The 16,796-nt window shown below is 44.6% G+C and overlaps 1 protein-coding gene across 5 annotated transcripts in view; it reads right to left on the bottom strand.

The window, feature by feature from the left end:
- The window catches only part of GRID1 (glutamate ionotropic receptor delta type subunit 1), a 489,017-nt gene extending 473,512 nt beyond the window's left edge, over positions 1–15,505 (bottom strand). For 2 of the 5 annotated variants that reach the window (XM_063163999.1, XM_063163998.1), the window contains exons 1-2: positions 15,128–15,502; positions 12,936–13,091 (exon numbers count right to left, since the gene is read on the bottom strand). In XM_063163999.1, coding sequence (XP_063020069.1) covers positions 12,936–13,091; positions 15,128–15,206 — 235 coding nt within the window. In that variant the 5' untranslated portion in view covers positions 15,207–15,502. Of the gene's footprint in view, positions 1–12,935; positions 13,092–15,127 lie in introns of all 5 variants that reach the window. The other 3 variants (XM_063164000.1, XM_063163995.1, XM_063163994.1) reach the window with 3 other exon arrangements.
- Between the last annotated feature and the right edge of the window lie 1,291 nt (positions 15,506–16,796).

Below are 16,796 nucleotides of genomic sequence, written 5' to 3'. Positions count from 1 at the left end.
TCAATATACTTCAGAACATTTCATTGAATTTTATCAGCATTTAGGAAGGAAAAAGAATGCCTTGAGGCCATCCCTGTCAGCAAATATTTCCCACTTCAATCTCAGTATTATTTCAGATGACTGAATTGTAGACACAATTTTCTAAAGCCATGTGAACACTCTACTACATTGATGGCCAAACTTTTCCCACATGAACCATTATCTGCAAATATGGATACAAAGTAATTAGCAATCTTTTGGAAAGTTCACAGGCACACTTCATATTAACAACCTCTCATGAAGAAACTCACAGAACTTTGTAAAATTGGAATTTATGAGACCAAGATCAAACTACATCTTCATTTGTCTCTCTGTATGGTTTCATAAGGAAAATGATTTTGTAATTCCTGGTAGAAAACTTTCTGACCAAAAGCTAAAAAAACCAATCTTTTTCTTTTTATATATGTAACATCACCAGAAATATTTTTTTAATTGCCAAGTTTACATATCTACAGACCTTTTTTGAGGAGCAATTTCATTTTCCCTCATGCATGTCTATCTGAGCTGTAGCCCAGCTTCCTCAGATAGCTTCCATCTTATCAACACTATCATAAGTTTTTCCTCAGTTCTCAAGCTACTTATTAACATTGCAACAACACACTAAATCTTGAAAATACACCTCTTAAAATTCTCAGTTTCAAAGTGCATTTGCCAAAGGCCCTAGGATATATGACTATTTCCCAGTTAATGTGATAATCTGACAAGATATTTTCAAATTATACATTCAAAGTAGCTCTGAAGAGATGGAGATATGACAGAACTTTTTAAATCTATATATTTATTTGTATTCCCTAAGTCTGGTTCACCTCACCATCAAAGTAACTGGGTACAGATTTAAATGGCAAACAGATTAGAGCCTTCAATTTGCCTTAAGGGACTTCTCAGGGGCACTGGGGCCAGCAGAGCCTTTCCAACTGTGGCTGTGCTGTTTGGCAGTCAGAGAAACTCCTTCTATTTCTTCTCCAACCTCAGACAGAGCAATTTTACCTTATCAGTTCCCCTAATTGTCCCAGAAAGTGAACTGAGCAATCCAGGCTAACACCTTTTCCTGCCTGTCCCTTGATCCCCTCGTGACTGAGTTTAAGTTGAATTTTGCCAGGTAAAGTGTTGTGTGTATGTAAGATACATATTTTTCTCCAGGGCCTTGTTCAGTAGTTTTCTGGGCTCCTCTGCTGCATTTCACAGTGTATGAATTTTACAGTTAACTTACACTCCATGCACAGGTTTTATACAGAGGTAAACTACACCCCTGGGCAATTTAGCACTGCTATTTCTGGAAGGAAAAAAAAATCAGAAACAAAAACAAAAAAACCCACAACTTTCTACATTGTAAGTCTGTCACAAGTTACAGACTATAAGTTTTTCTCCCCTGCAAGCCCAAAAGAATGCATCATTTTAAAGCACATTTTCTCCAGCTTATTCATTTATTCTTCTGAGAAAATACATTTCAGAACCAAAACATGAAAACATGACACACATCCTGCTCCAAGCCTTCCTCTTACAGCATCCTTTAGATGTGCCACTTGTACTGACTCAACACAACCACCCACACTTCTCAAGGCAGGAGACAAGACTCCAGATTACAAACAGTCTCCCTGCAGGCCAGCAACAACAAAGACCAGTTATCAGCATTACCAAAATCCACTTTAGAGTCCCAGTGCCACCATGAATGCAGGACATGAACTCCCATCTTTGAGCAACAAGATATTTCTTGCATACCCACCAAGTATTTTCTTCATGTTGAGCTGCACAAAGTGCAACGCCTCTTTGAATGTAATTAACACAAGAAAGAAAACACAAACACCTTGAAATTATGACAATGCAAAATCTGCCTCAAGTTCACAAAAGTTTTAGGAAGTGCTTTTTGACCAAACTACCATTTTAGTCTGACTCCATTTAGGTACTAGCATTGCCAGAATGCCCTATAGCAAATACAACTGACCACTGCTATAATTTCTTTTTTACATTCCTGATATAATGCCATTCTGTAGAGCTATAGAGATGCCTTGAGGTAGCAGCTCTGGCTTCTTGTCCCTGTGTATTCTCCATTTCCTTATAATGGAAAGGTTAAAAGTTAAAATCTAAAATAAAAATATTTTAAAAGAGAGGAAGATTACCCTTCATATCAGTGAAAGCAGGATGAGAGGCTTAATTCTGTAATGCAAGGCTCACTGCAGCAGGTAACACAGAGGAAGCTACATGAAACTTAGAGGTTTCACCTGTTGGTCACTGAAAGGCACTAAGTCTTCCAGAGACACTTTTCATTTCCATAATGCAATCCCACTTCTTGTAATGTAAGTGAAAAAGACAAAACCTTAGTTTTGTCATGCAGATACAGTAAGCATTTACAAACCTTAGAATATACCCTGACAAAGCATCTGTGTACTGCTGCCAACAGATGTCATCACGATGATTAAAATGCAGTGGAAATAAAATAATCCAGTAAATCAGGAAAAGCGTGTTCATAAATTCTATTGCATTGAGCAGTGGCAGGGAAGAGGGAAGTATGGGGGGAGCACCATGCTGCCAAACAAGAGAGGACAGGTAAAAAAGACATCAGAATTTGAAGAGAAAATTTACATTTACAGACTTCACCAGCAGGTAGAATGATGGACCTGCTGTTCATACAAAATGGGGCATGGCTGGAAGAGATGAAGTGGCTCTGGAAAGTGCAATCACAGGCAGGAAAGTCTCCTCAGTTAGACATTTTTGAGAAACTGGAGTTTTAGTTAAGAACTCCAGGCATAAAGATACCAGCTGCAACTCTACAGTCCCTGACTTGGCAATAAAACACTAAGAAACCAAATGGACAACAGAGAGAAACACCTCCTGAGAAAAATGCTGGGTTACTGAAAAACAGTCTACTCAAAGACAGTAAAGACAGTAGTAAGTCTGCTCAAAGACACTTTTGAGAACTAGGCTTGCGGATTTGATTCTAAAAGAATCAGGTATCCCTAATTACATTGCCCAGAGGACTCTCAGTTTCATCTGATGTCACATTATATTTCAAAACAGCAGTGTAGAAGCAAAGAGGATACACCATGGTCACAAAAATGTAAACTGCCCTCAACACACAACAAAGCATTAAGCCTTTAGAAATAGGGTTTTTTAAAGGAAAAAAAAAAAAAAAAAAGTTAGGTAGTGCTCCAACATGAGATTGCTTTTCATGTGGACTGCACAATGCTTTAACCCAGATATGGGCACGCTCCTGTCCAGCTGTCCTGGGCAAGTGGCTTTCTACAAGCTGAGGTTTATCAACCTCAACTTCTGCTACACTGTAGCTTTCCCCATCTCGTCCTGTGAGCAAAAATTCCTTTTCTCCTGTTGGAAAGTCAAATGCCTTGCACAGGCTGATTATTTGCAAAATGAATACTGGTCTAAGACGTGGCACCCTTGCCCTTCTCCAGTTTCTTTAAAAACCAGACCCATACTGTGCAAACAGCTTGCTCAGACCAGGGGAGGAACAAGCTTTTCCTATTTCTGTTTGGGTCACTAAGTCCTACCTATATCAAACACACTTTTACTTCCACAACAACTGATGAACCACAGCACGAAAGCAAGCTGAAGGGAAAGAAAAAAAAAAGAGAAAGTTTCACTAAAAAAAAAATCAAAACTTAAAGCAGATAATTGGGTTGCTCCCTTTTATTTTTTGTGCACTTCAACATCCTAGCCCTCTCTGGTTTGACCCTTGAAGACATCACATCCTAAGTTCTTTTTCTCAAAACTTCTCAGATAACTTTTCTCATTCCAAAAATATTTTCAAGTAGGACAGAAAATGGGAAAATCATCAGTCATTTCAATTAGAATGCAGCTAATATTTTACACAAGACAATGCTCTGTTTACATCAGAGTTTACTTGGAAGTTATGAAGCATTTTTTAAATCAATGAAAGATTTAATTTAAACAAATTGTTTTAAAATAAAGGATTTGCAAATACACAAAGATGCTGAGAGACTCTCACTCTCTCAGAGAGACTCTCAGCCTCCTCCTCCTTCCACCATCCCAAGTTTTACCTTTAGGAGCAGAGAGGTTAAGAAGACAAAGGGCTATGGAAATGCTCTAGACCATTACACCGTTTCTCTATTGGAAGTATTATCAAGCAGCAAATAATTGGTGTTTCCTAAGTATCATGTAATGGCATAAATAGGGTCATTTACCCACTGACAAAGACAATTCTCATTAACTTTACAAACATTCAGTTCTATGGAAAATCCTTTTATTCAATTTCTAAATAAGAACAAACCAGACTGTCAATGAGATTTTGAGGACATGGAAAGCATTCCATCAGCAATGTTACTAGTTAAAATCTCTAAGACTCAGATAAGTAAATTAAAAAGCAGAGAATAAAATGACTAGACTGAGGAATAGGATACTTAATGAGTCCCTGGCCCCACTGGGACTTTTTGGCTTGAGATTCATGCGTTTATATGAGAGAAATTAATTTCTTAGATATTATTCTGTTGACTATATGGGGGAGAAATTGTTTTCTTACTGTCCTTTTACTCCCTCTATGAAAGGTTGCTAAGGGAATAGTTCTCAGTAAGGTCAAGCAGCAGAAACCCTGCTGTGTGTTTTAATGCAGCCAAACAACACTTGAAATTAATGCCTCTTGGTTCTTTCTACCTTTAAGGACTGGCTGTTAGTGCTTTCCAGTATTCTTACTGCATACATGAATATGTAATAGGCAGAAGAGAGAAAATGGACAGGCACAGCAGGGTCAGAATGAAGGAACTTCACAAAAGCTGTGCTAGTGCAGACAGCTTCTTCCTGATAAGGCAAAATTTTCAGATTATAAAAAGCACTCCAAACCCACAAACCCGAACCCTTTTTCAAACACAGCAATCAAGTCTCCAAATTATAATTAAATGCAAGCTATTAGGAAAAACATAAAAGAAAGCCTTTCAACATAGTTCTCATTTCAGATATTTATTGCCTGAAAGTTGTGTAAATGAAAGAAAACCTGGCATATTAGCATATCATTATTAACTGCCTTTGAAATTATTACAGATCTACATATGATATAAAATGAGTATCTCAAAATGTTCCATACTACTTAACAATCTCACTTCCATTTCCTTGACAAGATTCCTAATATGAAAAGAGCTGCACTAAGGATGAGCATCAGCTGCTCCCGTTCCTCAGTGAAGAGTGAAATGGAAAGGATTCTCAGGATGACACCAATGATTTTGACCTCAGAACCAACACAGTTCTGTGTAAGGAAGTCTCATATGTGCCCTGTGCATAAAACATGTCATTCCTCACCTGAAACCTGACCACTTTCAACAGGTTTGCAAATGGAAAAGACCCACAGCATTTCTGTGTGTAAGAAAAATCACTGCAAGTACTATGACATCAAAATAAAAGAAGTGTCAAAATGTGAAATTGAACATGTAAACCATTTTTCGAAATCCTCAACTCAAATACTTGAAAATTATGGAAAAATCTCTTGCCAAGAAAAAAAAAAAAAGGTCTGTGAATCAATTTTATTCTAGCAGGTCACTTCCAGAAAAACACACACATTTGCTGGTAAAAAAAAAAAAGGTATATTTCCTACAATTACAAGACTCACACAGCAGCATGATTCCAACAATCTAAGTAATATTTTTTCTGAGGGGCAAGTTGAAAAAACACCTCTAAGCACAAAAGCACAAGATGACAGCAACAAATAAAGACACAGCAGGAATTCCCCTCAGAGGAAATTTATTATGAATAAAAGTATGAGAAACATTTTGATTTTTGCCTAAAACAGACTGGCTGCTCTGAAATGACAAAAAGTAAAATCTGAAGTAACTGTTTCAGCTACAGTCTTGGTGTGCTGTAGTCTTACAGCTGGGCACTACTATAGCTGTATAACTTGGCTTTGAGGCTTTGTTTTGTTTTCCTTCCAGTAAACAACTGTGGTAAACCACAAACAGTTTTAATAAATATGACATCCCCTCTATTCAAAGAACGTGCAGCTTTAACTACTTTCACTGTATGGCTCAACCTCAGCATGATAAATGACATCAAAATATTTAATTCATCTCATTCAGCAAGTATAAAGATGTAATTTAAAATGTAATACCTAGATAGTCAATCCCCTAATCATCTGTAGCTGAACACAGAAAGGCTCAAGGCATATTCCCTGCTGGACACATTACAGTAAGTCTAGCAATTAAATTATTTGTACAGAGTATATGGGCAAGCATGTATATGCATATATCCAGATTGTATTTCACAGTTCAGGATCCTGTTCTTGAGCCATTATTTTAACTAGATCAGGCTGAGGAGGTTTTGTGTACTCATTTCACTTTTACAGATCCTCCTCCACATTAATGACTGAGAACAGCTGCCACAGGCAAACAAAGTGCTCAGAAAATTATTTTCTCTAAAAATAATAAATAAGCAAAACACAAAGAAAATCTTTAACCCTGAAACACGTTCCCTAACATTTTTATGAACACTGCTTATTTCTGATCTTTTGGGATAATTTCTAGTATACCAGTTAATGAGTAGCCTATTTTCCATAATGAAATCCCAGAATAAGAAACCCAACTGCAGCTCCTTGGTAAATGAGCAGGATCAGCAGCAGGATCAGTGGGAAAGACCATTACATACTGAAAAAGCACTGTAGCCTAACCTGCAGCTAATTTTCTATATGAGACCTTCAAAATAGATGGGTCACCCACACCTTACGTGGAAATAAAAGTATTAGCAAGTCTGCAATTAGAAGAAAGAAGAAATGCACTTAACCTTCTCTGCAGATGGAGGAAAAAAAAAACTCTTTCAAACCTCTTTTAAAAGTCTTTTAACTGCAAAGCATGAAAATAATAAGGCATACCCTGTCATCCTACAGCAGGCAGGGACTGAGATGCCTCTTGTGGCCTCCTCTCCACCCCCAGACTCCACCAAGCTGGGGCAGGACTGGTGCTCCAATCAGGTCCCATCTACACTGCAGGCACACTTTCTTTTCCACAGAAAGCCTCTTGCTCCCTGGGGATGCTCAGCCGTGACACATCCTTGTTCCCCTGAGTGCCTGCAGCACGGGTGTGTGACACTGTGTCACACCAAGCTCTGGGCAGCCCAGCCCCAGCATGAACTGACAGGAGCCTCTGCAAAGGAAAGCACATGGCTGGGGAGGAACTAACCCTGGTACAGCCTGTAAAAACACCCAAACTGCACCAGGGGCGTGCTGGAGTGGGACTCCTCCCAGAAGTACCAAATACTCTGCACCCACAGTTGAACTGTGACCAGAACAGAACAGCTGTTGGCTACCAAGTAACAAACAGCAAGAGGGATGAACCAACAAAACAAAAGGGGATATAGATATTGGCCCATAGCCTGCCTTCATCCTCAGCACCAAAGGGACTCCCTCATGGGCAATCAGCTCCTTTCCTTCCTATGCACGTTCCTGCTTTCAACATATCAACAGCACAAGAATATCAGGAGATGGACATTTTAATTTGCTCTTTTCATTAGCTCTGAAAACACTCTTGCTTATATTACACCAAGAAATACAACTGTAGAGCATAAAAACACAAGCACAATGAGATGACAGCATCACAGATGTCTTCACTGTGGCAGTCCTTAACAAGTCACGGTCTGACCTCAGAGGGCCCAAGGAGGTAAAACTGTTAAACCCATTCACCCCACTGAGCAACAGCTTTTAAATGCAGAGAAACAGCATAAAAAAAGGTGCCATTGCACAGCAAGGCCTCTCTGACCACTGGTGGGAACCCCTACCTACACTTTCTGGTTGGCTTTTAGAACTGTTGAAAGTTGGTATTAAATTGAGGAAAAAGGTATGTAACAGTATTTGCTTTCCAGAGAGTTAGGAGAGCACCTGTCAAAACTTCCAAACAAGAGCTTGCACCCCAATGAAAAGAGTCTGAAATCTGTGTTCAAGCTTGGAAGAAGAGTAGATAAAGGTAAAGTTATTTGACAGTGAAAGACTCAAGAGAAAACACTGGAGAAAAACTGACAGTACATCGATATAAACCAATCCTTTGCAATTCTGGCAGATGAGATTTTTTTCTAATGTTTTACTTTAAAAATCTAGGTACAGCCTATAGGTCCTACCTATGTACCCAATTCCCCAAGCCAGAGCGGTCAAATCAATTAAGTTTTGGGGTTCGGGGTTATTTTTTTTTTAATTAAAAAAATTACATAATGATAATTATAAAAACCCTATTAATTTGTACATGCAGTATTTCACAAATAAATGTAAACAGCAATGGAGCTGCTGAATCTGGTTCTCCAGATCTGTATTTCATCTTATTTGATCAGCTTACACCTTCTCAACAAATAAAACTGTGGACAGCAAATGTGGTTGTAACATTAAATATATGTGCTGAGACAAGAGAGATCAAGAGCCATGTGCTGATCTATTCTCCCTGAGATCCAGTGACGTGATGTGTGGGAATGGCTCAAAGCTGTGTCACGGGAGCTTTCAACTGGACACAAGGAAACATTTCCTTACTGCAAGGGTGGCCAGACACTGGAACAGCCTTTCCAGAGAGGTGCTCAATGCCACAAGCCTGTCAGTGGTGGAGGCATTTGGACATTGCTCTTAACAACACGCCTGAACTTTTGGTCTGCCTTGAATTATTCAGGCAGCTAGACTAGATATTGTTGTAGGTCACTTCCATATAGTCTATTCTGTCTATTCTATTTTATGTCAAGTGTATATCATTACCAAGTGCTACAGACTATGATAACAGATCACATTCACTCAATGGTATACAGCACAGACACCCAAAAACTCAGCAGCTCTGAGTTGCTCTGAAACCACAGCAGTGTGTATGGGACTGACAATAAATCCATTTATGGAACACCATTCTTGCTCTCAAATCACATTTTGATTTTCCAAATTTGTTCTGGTTTCCAGAACTGACAGCATTTTAACAACAACAAGCACACATACAAGACCTCTCAAATTAGAAACAATTCATTTGAAATTGCTATGCAGAGAGAACAGCAAGTTTCAGCTCCAGGAAAGCTCCATAGATGTGTAAGCATCATCCACTGAGAAAAAGGGGTTTAAAGTTTTGCAGTTTCTGACTAACAAGCTCCTTTGGATCCTTTCTCCTAAAGGTGCTACGAATGGCAAGTATTAGCTTTCTCATGTCCCAGTTTTGACCTACAGCTAACTATGAAACCAGCAATGCTTTGAAAACACCATTTTAAAAACTTACAGGTCAGTTTTGTTTGGGTTTTTTTAGTCTAAACATGCCATCAAATTTTCAAGCCCATCCACAAACCTGTTTGCCATCTGTACATCATGCACACAGTCCCTTCTGAGCACCAATGACAGGCTCAGAAATCTCAATTTGAACAGAAAGCTTAAAAAGTAGCTTTGAGCCTATTTGAATCCTTGAATCACAAAAAGGTTACTGCAGCACTAGTTTAAATAGAGGCCACACAAAAACCAGCTCACACTGCAATCACTTAACTGAAACTGAGCACATAACTCTTTTGGAAGCAAGAATCTAGTTTAACTTTACGTTTGTGGTTTGAGCTTATTTCTCTAAATCACATGAAAAGAACAATGATTCCCCATGTATATTTCCTCCCATAACAGTCAGTGAAAAACAATTTTTCCCTCAAGTAATTGCCACATACATAAAAGCAATATTCTACCAAATGCAACGACTGCTTGCAAGGGCAGAAAAAACAAGGCCTATTTTATGCATACACCAGGGTCTGTTCATTCTTTACTGTTTCATCCCTTGTCACTGGAGTTCCTTTCACCCATGTGCTGCACTTTGTTTATAGAATGAGCTTGATGGGACCAAAACAATCTCATTACTCATCAGCACAACAGGATCTTGTTTATGCAATACACATTGAAATGAAAGACAAAGAAGGAAACAAAATTTATACTTTTTGTTAATTGTAGTTCTCTGGTACCTGACACACCGTTAACATGAGTGTCCACCAAGTCTTTGAAGAAAAAGTATCTCAATTTTATTTACCGATTTCAGTCACCAGAGACAATCACTATAGCTCCCTTATCTCACTATAGCAAAGTCCCTAGAGTTTTTTTTATTTTTCCCCAAAATCTCAGCACATCCAGCACTGAAAACTACTCTTTTGTTTGGCCTTTAGTTCTGTGAATGCATTGCTCCTCTAAGAAAACCCTGCTGGTACCTCTTCTGTGCTTCCTACTCATGCAGATGTTCTCCAACTGCACAGTAAATGCCAGGACAAACACATGCTAGAACTATCTCTATCAGTAATTAAAGTTTCATCATTGTGTAATAGACATTGTTATGTGGAATGATGACTTTCTGTAATTCTACCAGCACAATATCATTGAAATGAAGTTCTGTCTTTGAAGTTCTCTTTTAAAAGGACTTAAGGATATTTTACTATGTCATCTTACAGGACTGTGCAAAAGACACTTCAAATAAAAACAGTATTTGATTGGTTTCCTTGCATGAACTATTCTGGTGGTGATAGACAATGGTCTATTTTTATTCCAAATTGGTTTTCACTTGTAAAAAAAGTTCCATCCCTGTGAAGCTAAGGCTTGCAACATTGATTTCCATGCCACTGCTTGGGAAGATGCTGCAGAAGAATAATGTGGATGTCAGGAAGTTTTATGTAGTGGCAGCAAGATTCTGTGAGCAGTCTGGGCAGCAGATTTGCTCCAGGTTGTTCTGACTACTACACGCAGCATTTTGCCAAAATAAGCAGGACATCCAAACAGTGAGATACAATGAGATTTTGAATAATCAGAACATCAAGTAACACTGGTCAATGAGACACTGCTCAGTAAGAACAGACCACCAACTTGTACGCCCCATGGATTACTCTGCCCACATGGATGACAATTTCAAAGGTAGGAAATTAAACCTGAAAAAAAATACAAAAAAAAAAAAAAAAAACAAAAAAAAGACCTGACCTGACCCAACAAAGCAAGCCAGGAAACTGAGCAGAGTCAGACATTTTTCTTAGGCCTCCCACTGTGGCAAGCTTTTACTTGCATAAAGGATCATTCCACAATACTCCCAAAAGAAAACACCTTGATGTGCCTTAATGAAGCAGTGATAGAGAACAAGTTCTTTTTGGAATAGTGAAGAATCATCAACTACTTAATTCTCCAGCGTGCTATCAGTTCATCAAAGAGCAATTCAAACTGCAATGGGCAGTGAAAGAGCATCTTGGAAGGGACAGTAGAAAACATCTTTATTTACATATATTCAGGTAGCACAAAGCACCTGTAACAAAATGGCTGAAAATCTGACCAGGCCCTTTTCTGTGGATGCAGCATGGAAACTCAACAAAGATAATTTATTTTTATTGTAGTCCTCATAAATGCAACCCCAACCTTCGTGGTTAGCAAATAACTCAATTTTTTAAAACTATTACTAGACCAAGAAGAACCCTCCAGGAGGTCATGCTTTCCTGCTTTTAACAAAACTGTGCAAAGGGACCCCATCCACCAGACTGCCAGCTCAGATCGCCGGGCATTCAAAATGGTTTCATACAGTTTTACTTCTGAGAAGAGACATTGTTGAAAGCTATTGTTCAGCCAGCCAACTACTGTCACTTCCATGAATATGAATAAGCTCCAATATAGGACACTGAGTTTTGCAAATGTAAGAAGATCCAATTGTTCAGTTATTCTTTGCCAATAAATCAACCCACCAGTATTTAGAGATTTTTGGTTTCCCCTGGTGTTTGAATATGTGGGTGAAGTTTTGCTTTCAAGTCCTCTTCTTCCCATTTTAATAAAGATTTTTTTTCATAGCACCTTGCTAAGTTTTCAGAGCAGCTGAAGGAATCTTACTGTCAGTAGGATGAGGCCCTTGGAAATAGATATATTGCTGTTTCTCCGGATAATATTAACTAGCACCTACTCTGAGGAAAAGAGCGAGCATAAGAAATTGCTCAGAGTTCATGAAAATTAACATTTGGTATAATTTTGTAGCCATAATTTACATGTACACAATTTAGACATAAATACATATGGATTAATGCAAATCTTCATACCGGGAAAGATTCGCTGTGCTCTGTAAAACTAAGGGTAAGGCTGGTGATGAATCATTTTTTAAATATTCTAGTCTGGGTATATAAATAGCTTTCTGTTTCTAGAATAATTACTACTGAAAAATACAGCTTCTTAAATAACCTAGGCCATAATTAACCTTCGCTTCATTAAATCACAAATAATATCTTTTTAAAGTCTTATTTGTAAAGGCAAGCTGATTAATTTAAACGTTTCCCTTTTGCAAAAAAAAAAAAAAAAAAAAAAAAAAAAAAAAAAAGAAAAATTTAAAATCTAATTGGAATTATTTACCAACGGAGCTACTTTTCAGCTCTTGCAAACTCTGGGAAGGCTTTCAGCCGGCTCCCTCACCCCCTGCCCGGCCCCCCGAGGGAGCTCCATGCTCACACTGCCGCCCCGGCCCTGCCTCCCTGGATGCTCGGGGAGAGATGCCGGTGTGTGCCCGCACCTTCCGCGGCCGCTCCGGCCGGAGTCAGACCCCTTGCCCGGCCCCTCGGTGCCGCACCGCCGCCTCCCTCCCTGCGGGCGGGACCCTTGCCGTGCCCTGTCCCAACGCGTGGCCGTGCTGGCAGCACGGGGACAGCGGTGCGAGCCCCTCACGCCCTGCCCGGCCGTCCCTGCGCAGCGCGGCCGCCGCCCCGGCCCGGGCACCCTGCGCGCACGGCCGGGCCCGCCCGGGCTGGGCTGGGCTCGCCGCCGCCGCCGCACCGCGCCGTCCCTCCCCTTTCCTTGTAAGACAGCGCCAACCCCCGACCGAAGAAAAGTTTCCAGCCGAGCGCCAGGGCAGGTCCGGGCTGTCAGCGGCGGCCCCTCCCCGCCGATGGGACGGGACGATCCTCCCTCAGCCCCGTCCCGTCCGCGTACCCAAGCCCCCCGCGCCGTGGGTGCCGCCCGAGGCGCTCACCTTCCTGCACCGCATGGAAGGGATTGTTGGCCTCTATGAGCTTGATGGAGTAAGTGATTTTCTCGCTCTGGAGGATGTCGTCATTGAGGTTCAGATCCGACACCGCCTGCTTGAACACTTCATCGTCCTTGGCAGCATTGCCTTCGAAAATGGCACCTGAGGGGAGGAAGGCGGCAGAGGGTGAGGAGGGCTTGCCCAGGACCCCCACTCCCCTCTGGGCAGTGCAGGGCTCAAGCCGGCTCGCACGGCACCGGGTGGGGCCGGGCCACACACGTGGGCGGCCTCGTCCCTCGTCCCGGGCACGGGGCAGCGCAGCGTTCCTCCCGGTCACTTCTGCTCCACGGCAAATTACGGAGCCCTGAACCAAGCACGGCGGGGCGATGGACTTGCTCCACCAGTGACGGGAAAGGGAGCAGGCTTGGAAACTCCACCAACTTTTTGCTCGCTGCTCGCCTGTCCCTGGGATGCTGCCTTTCCGGCCGCGGTTTTATTGAGGCTTAGAAGCACACACGAACGTGAAGCCGGGATTTGTGTCCAGTAACCTGGAAGCTTTAATTTCACTGTCCTGTTTATGCAGTTAACGTGAAAACATCTGGCGATGTGTGTTACATAAAATCCCTCTCCGCGGAGCGTGTGTGTGCCCACGCCAGGCTTACTGCCCTGCTCTACGCGGCGCTGGGAGATCTTTAGAGCTGGCAACAAAACAAGCAAAAAACATTATTCCCCAGCCTGGAAAAGTCCTGCTGATTCACACCGTGCGTGCCTGTGGCTTGAGCCTCCGTGCACTGCCCGTGTGCATCCCAGCTCTGCACACAGCAGCTCCCCGCTCCTGCCCAGCACTTAGTTAGCAAACACCACTCCGGCTGAAGTTCGTGCGGGGAGAAGCCGAGGTGACACGGTCCACGCGCAAGAGAAGCGGCGCTGAGAGAGAGACCCGTGGAGGTTCCTTCACCCACCCTTCTACCCCAGCCCTGCCGCCTCCCTTCCTCCCCGCGGCGCTGGCCCCGGTGCCGTGGGGGTCCTGCCCCTGGTTAGGAGTCCTCCCTGCGGTCAGGGCTGACCCCGTCTCCTTAATGGCTCCGCAATGCTGTCTGCCTTGGCTGCGCCCCCGGGCTCCGGAGGCGAGCGCCGACGACCGGAGCCTCCTTCCCACCGGCCCCGGAGCCGTCCGTGCCGGGAAACTTGTTACAGGGCTGCTCCCCTTCTCCCCTTCCTTGCCTCGGGTCCACACGGGACTTTCTTCCCGTATCCGTGGAGCCTCTCCTCGCCAGGATGGCTCCTACCCCGGCCCCCTCCTTCTTCTGATCTCCCATCCTCCCCGAAAGACTGGTGGGAATTACTGCTTTTCATTTCCCGGACATACTCCCGTTTCCTCCTCTATCATCCTCTACAAGTGATTCTCTCCCCCCTCTCCGCCCCTAAACATCCTCATTTTCGTTCCTGCTGGTACCTTTCAACACCAGCCAAAAGGTGACTGCAGAGCCTCGCTTTTGCTTGCCAGGCTTCCCGCGGACATCACCGTGCCTTGCTCCCAGAAGCCATAAAAGTTCACATCAGCCTTTCCTTTGCCTCTTATTCATCCCTCTCTTCCTCCCACTGATCCAGCCTTCTTGCTGCCCAGGGGCTTTAATGAGATCTTATTCAAACCACAACAGTTGCGCGCAGAGACACACACGCACACACTCACACAGAGCCGCTGCAAAGCTCGCCTTTCTAACCCTTTCCCAGCCAAGTTCCCCCCTCCGCCCCCCGCATTCCGCCTTGGCTGACACCTGCTACGGCAGGGGATGGAAACCAGGGGATTATCTCCCCGAAAGTTTTCCCTGCGAGCACGTTCAGATTATGCTCGGGTGATGGGGGCGGTTGTTTGTTTTCGGTGGCGAGGAGGCGGGGGGTGGGGGGGAAGAAAGCCTTTCCACGCAAACAGGTCCAAGCACAGACTCCCCAGCCACATGGGAGACCGCAGCGGCGGCCCCGGCGGGTCCCCTGCCCGGCGCACAGGCGGCATTTCGGCCCTAACTTTACAACCGCGGGCAGAATACAGCTGCCTTCCTCGCATCCGTCCTCCTGTCTCTCCGCGGAGTTGGGTTCCACCGCTGCCAGTGACATTATCGCGGCTAAACGAGACGCTTCCTTTATATATTTATTTATCTACCGCGTCCCTTTCCAACCCCCCCCGCTCCCTCTCTTACCAATGTGGATGATGGAGTCCGCCCGCACCGAAACGCACTGAAATATCCAGGGGAAAAGCCAGAGCATCAACACTTCCATTTCCAGCCTCTCGCACAGCACATCAGCCCGGGTTTGGTGGAGAGACGGGGGGAAAGAAAAAAAAAAGGCGCAAGGGCAGGTGGACCAAGGCAGCGGGCGCGTGGGGGAGATGCCCAGGCACCCCCTCTTAGAAAAAAATCCCAAAATCCCCCAGCACCCCAAGAATTATCCAAGATTGAGGAAAACGGGTGATGGGGGAGGAAAAAATAAAAAAAAAAACCAAAAAAAAAAAACGGGGCTAGAAAATCACGGAGGTAGATCCCGGGTTGGCAGGCGGCGCGGCGGAGCCTCCAGCGCTCGGTGTGTGCCGGGGCCCGGCAGACCGCGAACTGCGGAGCGGCCCCCCCGCCGCCGCCGCCCGCCCCCCGCGCCACGTGACTGCGGAGCCTCGGCGCTCGGTGCCGCCGGGGCACGGCGCGGCGGGCGGGCAGCGGGGCGCACGGGCCGCGCCGGGCGGGCGCGCAGCGCTGCGGGGAGCGCCCAGCCGGCCCACAGCGGGGCAGCTGCCCGCGATCGAGGAGATTTACTAAATATATATATATCTTTATCTATAATGTATGTCACCCGAGGAAAGGGGTAGGGAAAAGATGCTCCAAGCGCAGGGATGCGAGGCGGGTGGGCAGCTCCCGGTTGCCGGGCGCAGGCTGTTCCGCGGGGCCGCAGCCGCTGCCCGGAGAGTGGCCGGCGCTGCGTGGCCTCCCGCAGCCCCCGCCCGGCCCGGCTCCGCGGGACGCCCCCGCAGGTAAGGGCGCGGGGCTGCGCCCGCCGCCGCTCCTCCAACTTCAGCGACGAGGGGCGGCGCGGGGGCACCGCGCCGAAGCGGGAGGTGGAGGAAATGCCCCTTCCTTCTTCCACACGCTCGAGCCCGGGACATGATCCGTGTTTGAGGAGAGAAATGGAAATGCGAGGTTTTTATCCCCGCGCTGGGGACGAGGTGGTGGGGAGGAAAAGTGGTACGGCAGAACCTTTTTTTGTTTTGTTTTGTTCTAGCTTTCAATGAAATCTAATTCATAAATTGGACATGCTCAGGCTCAGAAGACTAATTCATCCCCTAAAACAAACGCATCAGTGATTGCAGGCACCCAAACGTGACAAGCGTCTCAATATACCGAGGATCCAGAGAAAACAAATTCATTCAGGAGCCCGATACGTAATTAAAACTACTGCCAAGAAAATGAGTTGAGAGCAGGATGTTACCAAGATTATTAAGTTGCTGCGGGGCTGAGGCACGGACCGCTATAGTGATACATACAGATAATGTCAGTCTTTGGATAACGGGAGGAAGAGCGATTCCTGGAGGTCGCCGTCTTGCAAGCACAAGCCTGGTACCAGCGCGCCGTGGCCGCATCCTGCTCCCGAGATGGCACCGGCGAGCCGGGGGCTCGGCGGGGAAGGAGCGGCCCCCGCCGCCTGCTGAGCCCCGGCAGAGCGGCCGCAAAGGGGCCGGCGGCGCCCGTACCCCTGGCACTGGCTGCAGCATCCCTGTCATGTGTATTCAGCACACTTTTTCTAGCCATCACCTGTACTAATAAATGCTCCTGATGCTGAGCAGCGCCTGCTTGCAGGAGCGATCGCTGCAATGTATTTATT

Source organism: Melospiza melodia, chromosome 9 (assembly GCF_035770615.1).
Source record: "Melospiza melodia melodia isolate bMelMel2 chromosome 9, bMelMel2.pri, whole genome shotgun sequence".
Lineage (NCBI taxonomy): Eukaryota > Metazoa > Chordata > Aves > Passeriformes > Passerellidae > Melospiza > Melospiza melodia.
This window is presented reverse-complemented; position numbering and strand designations above follow the sequence as displayed.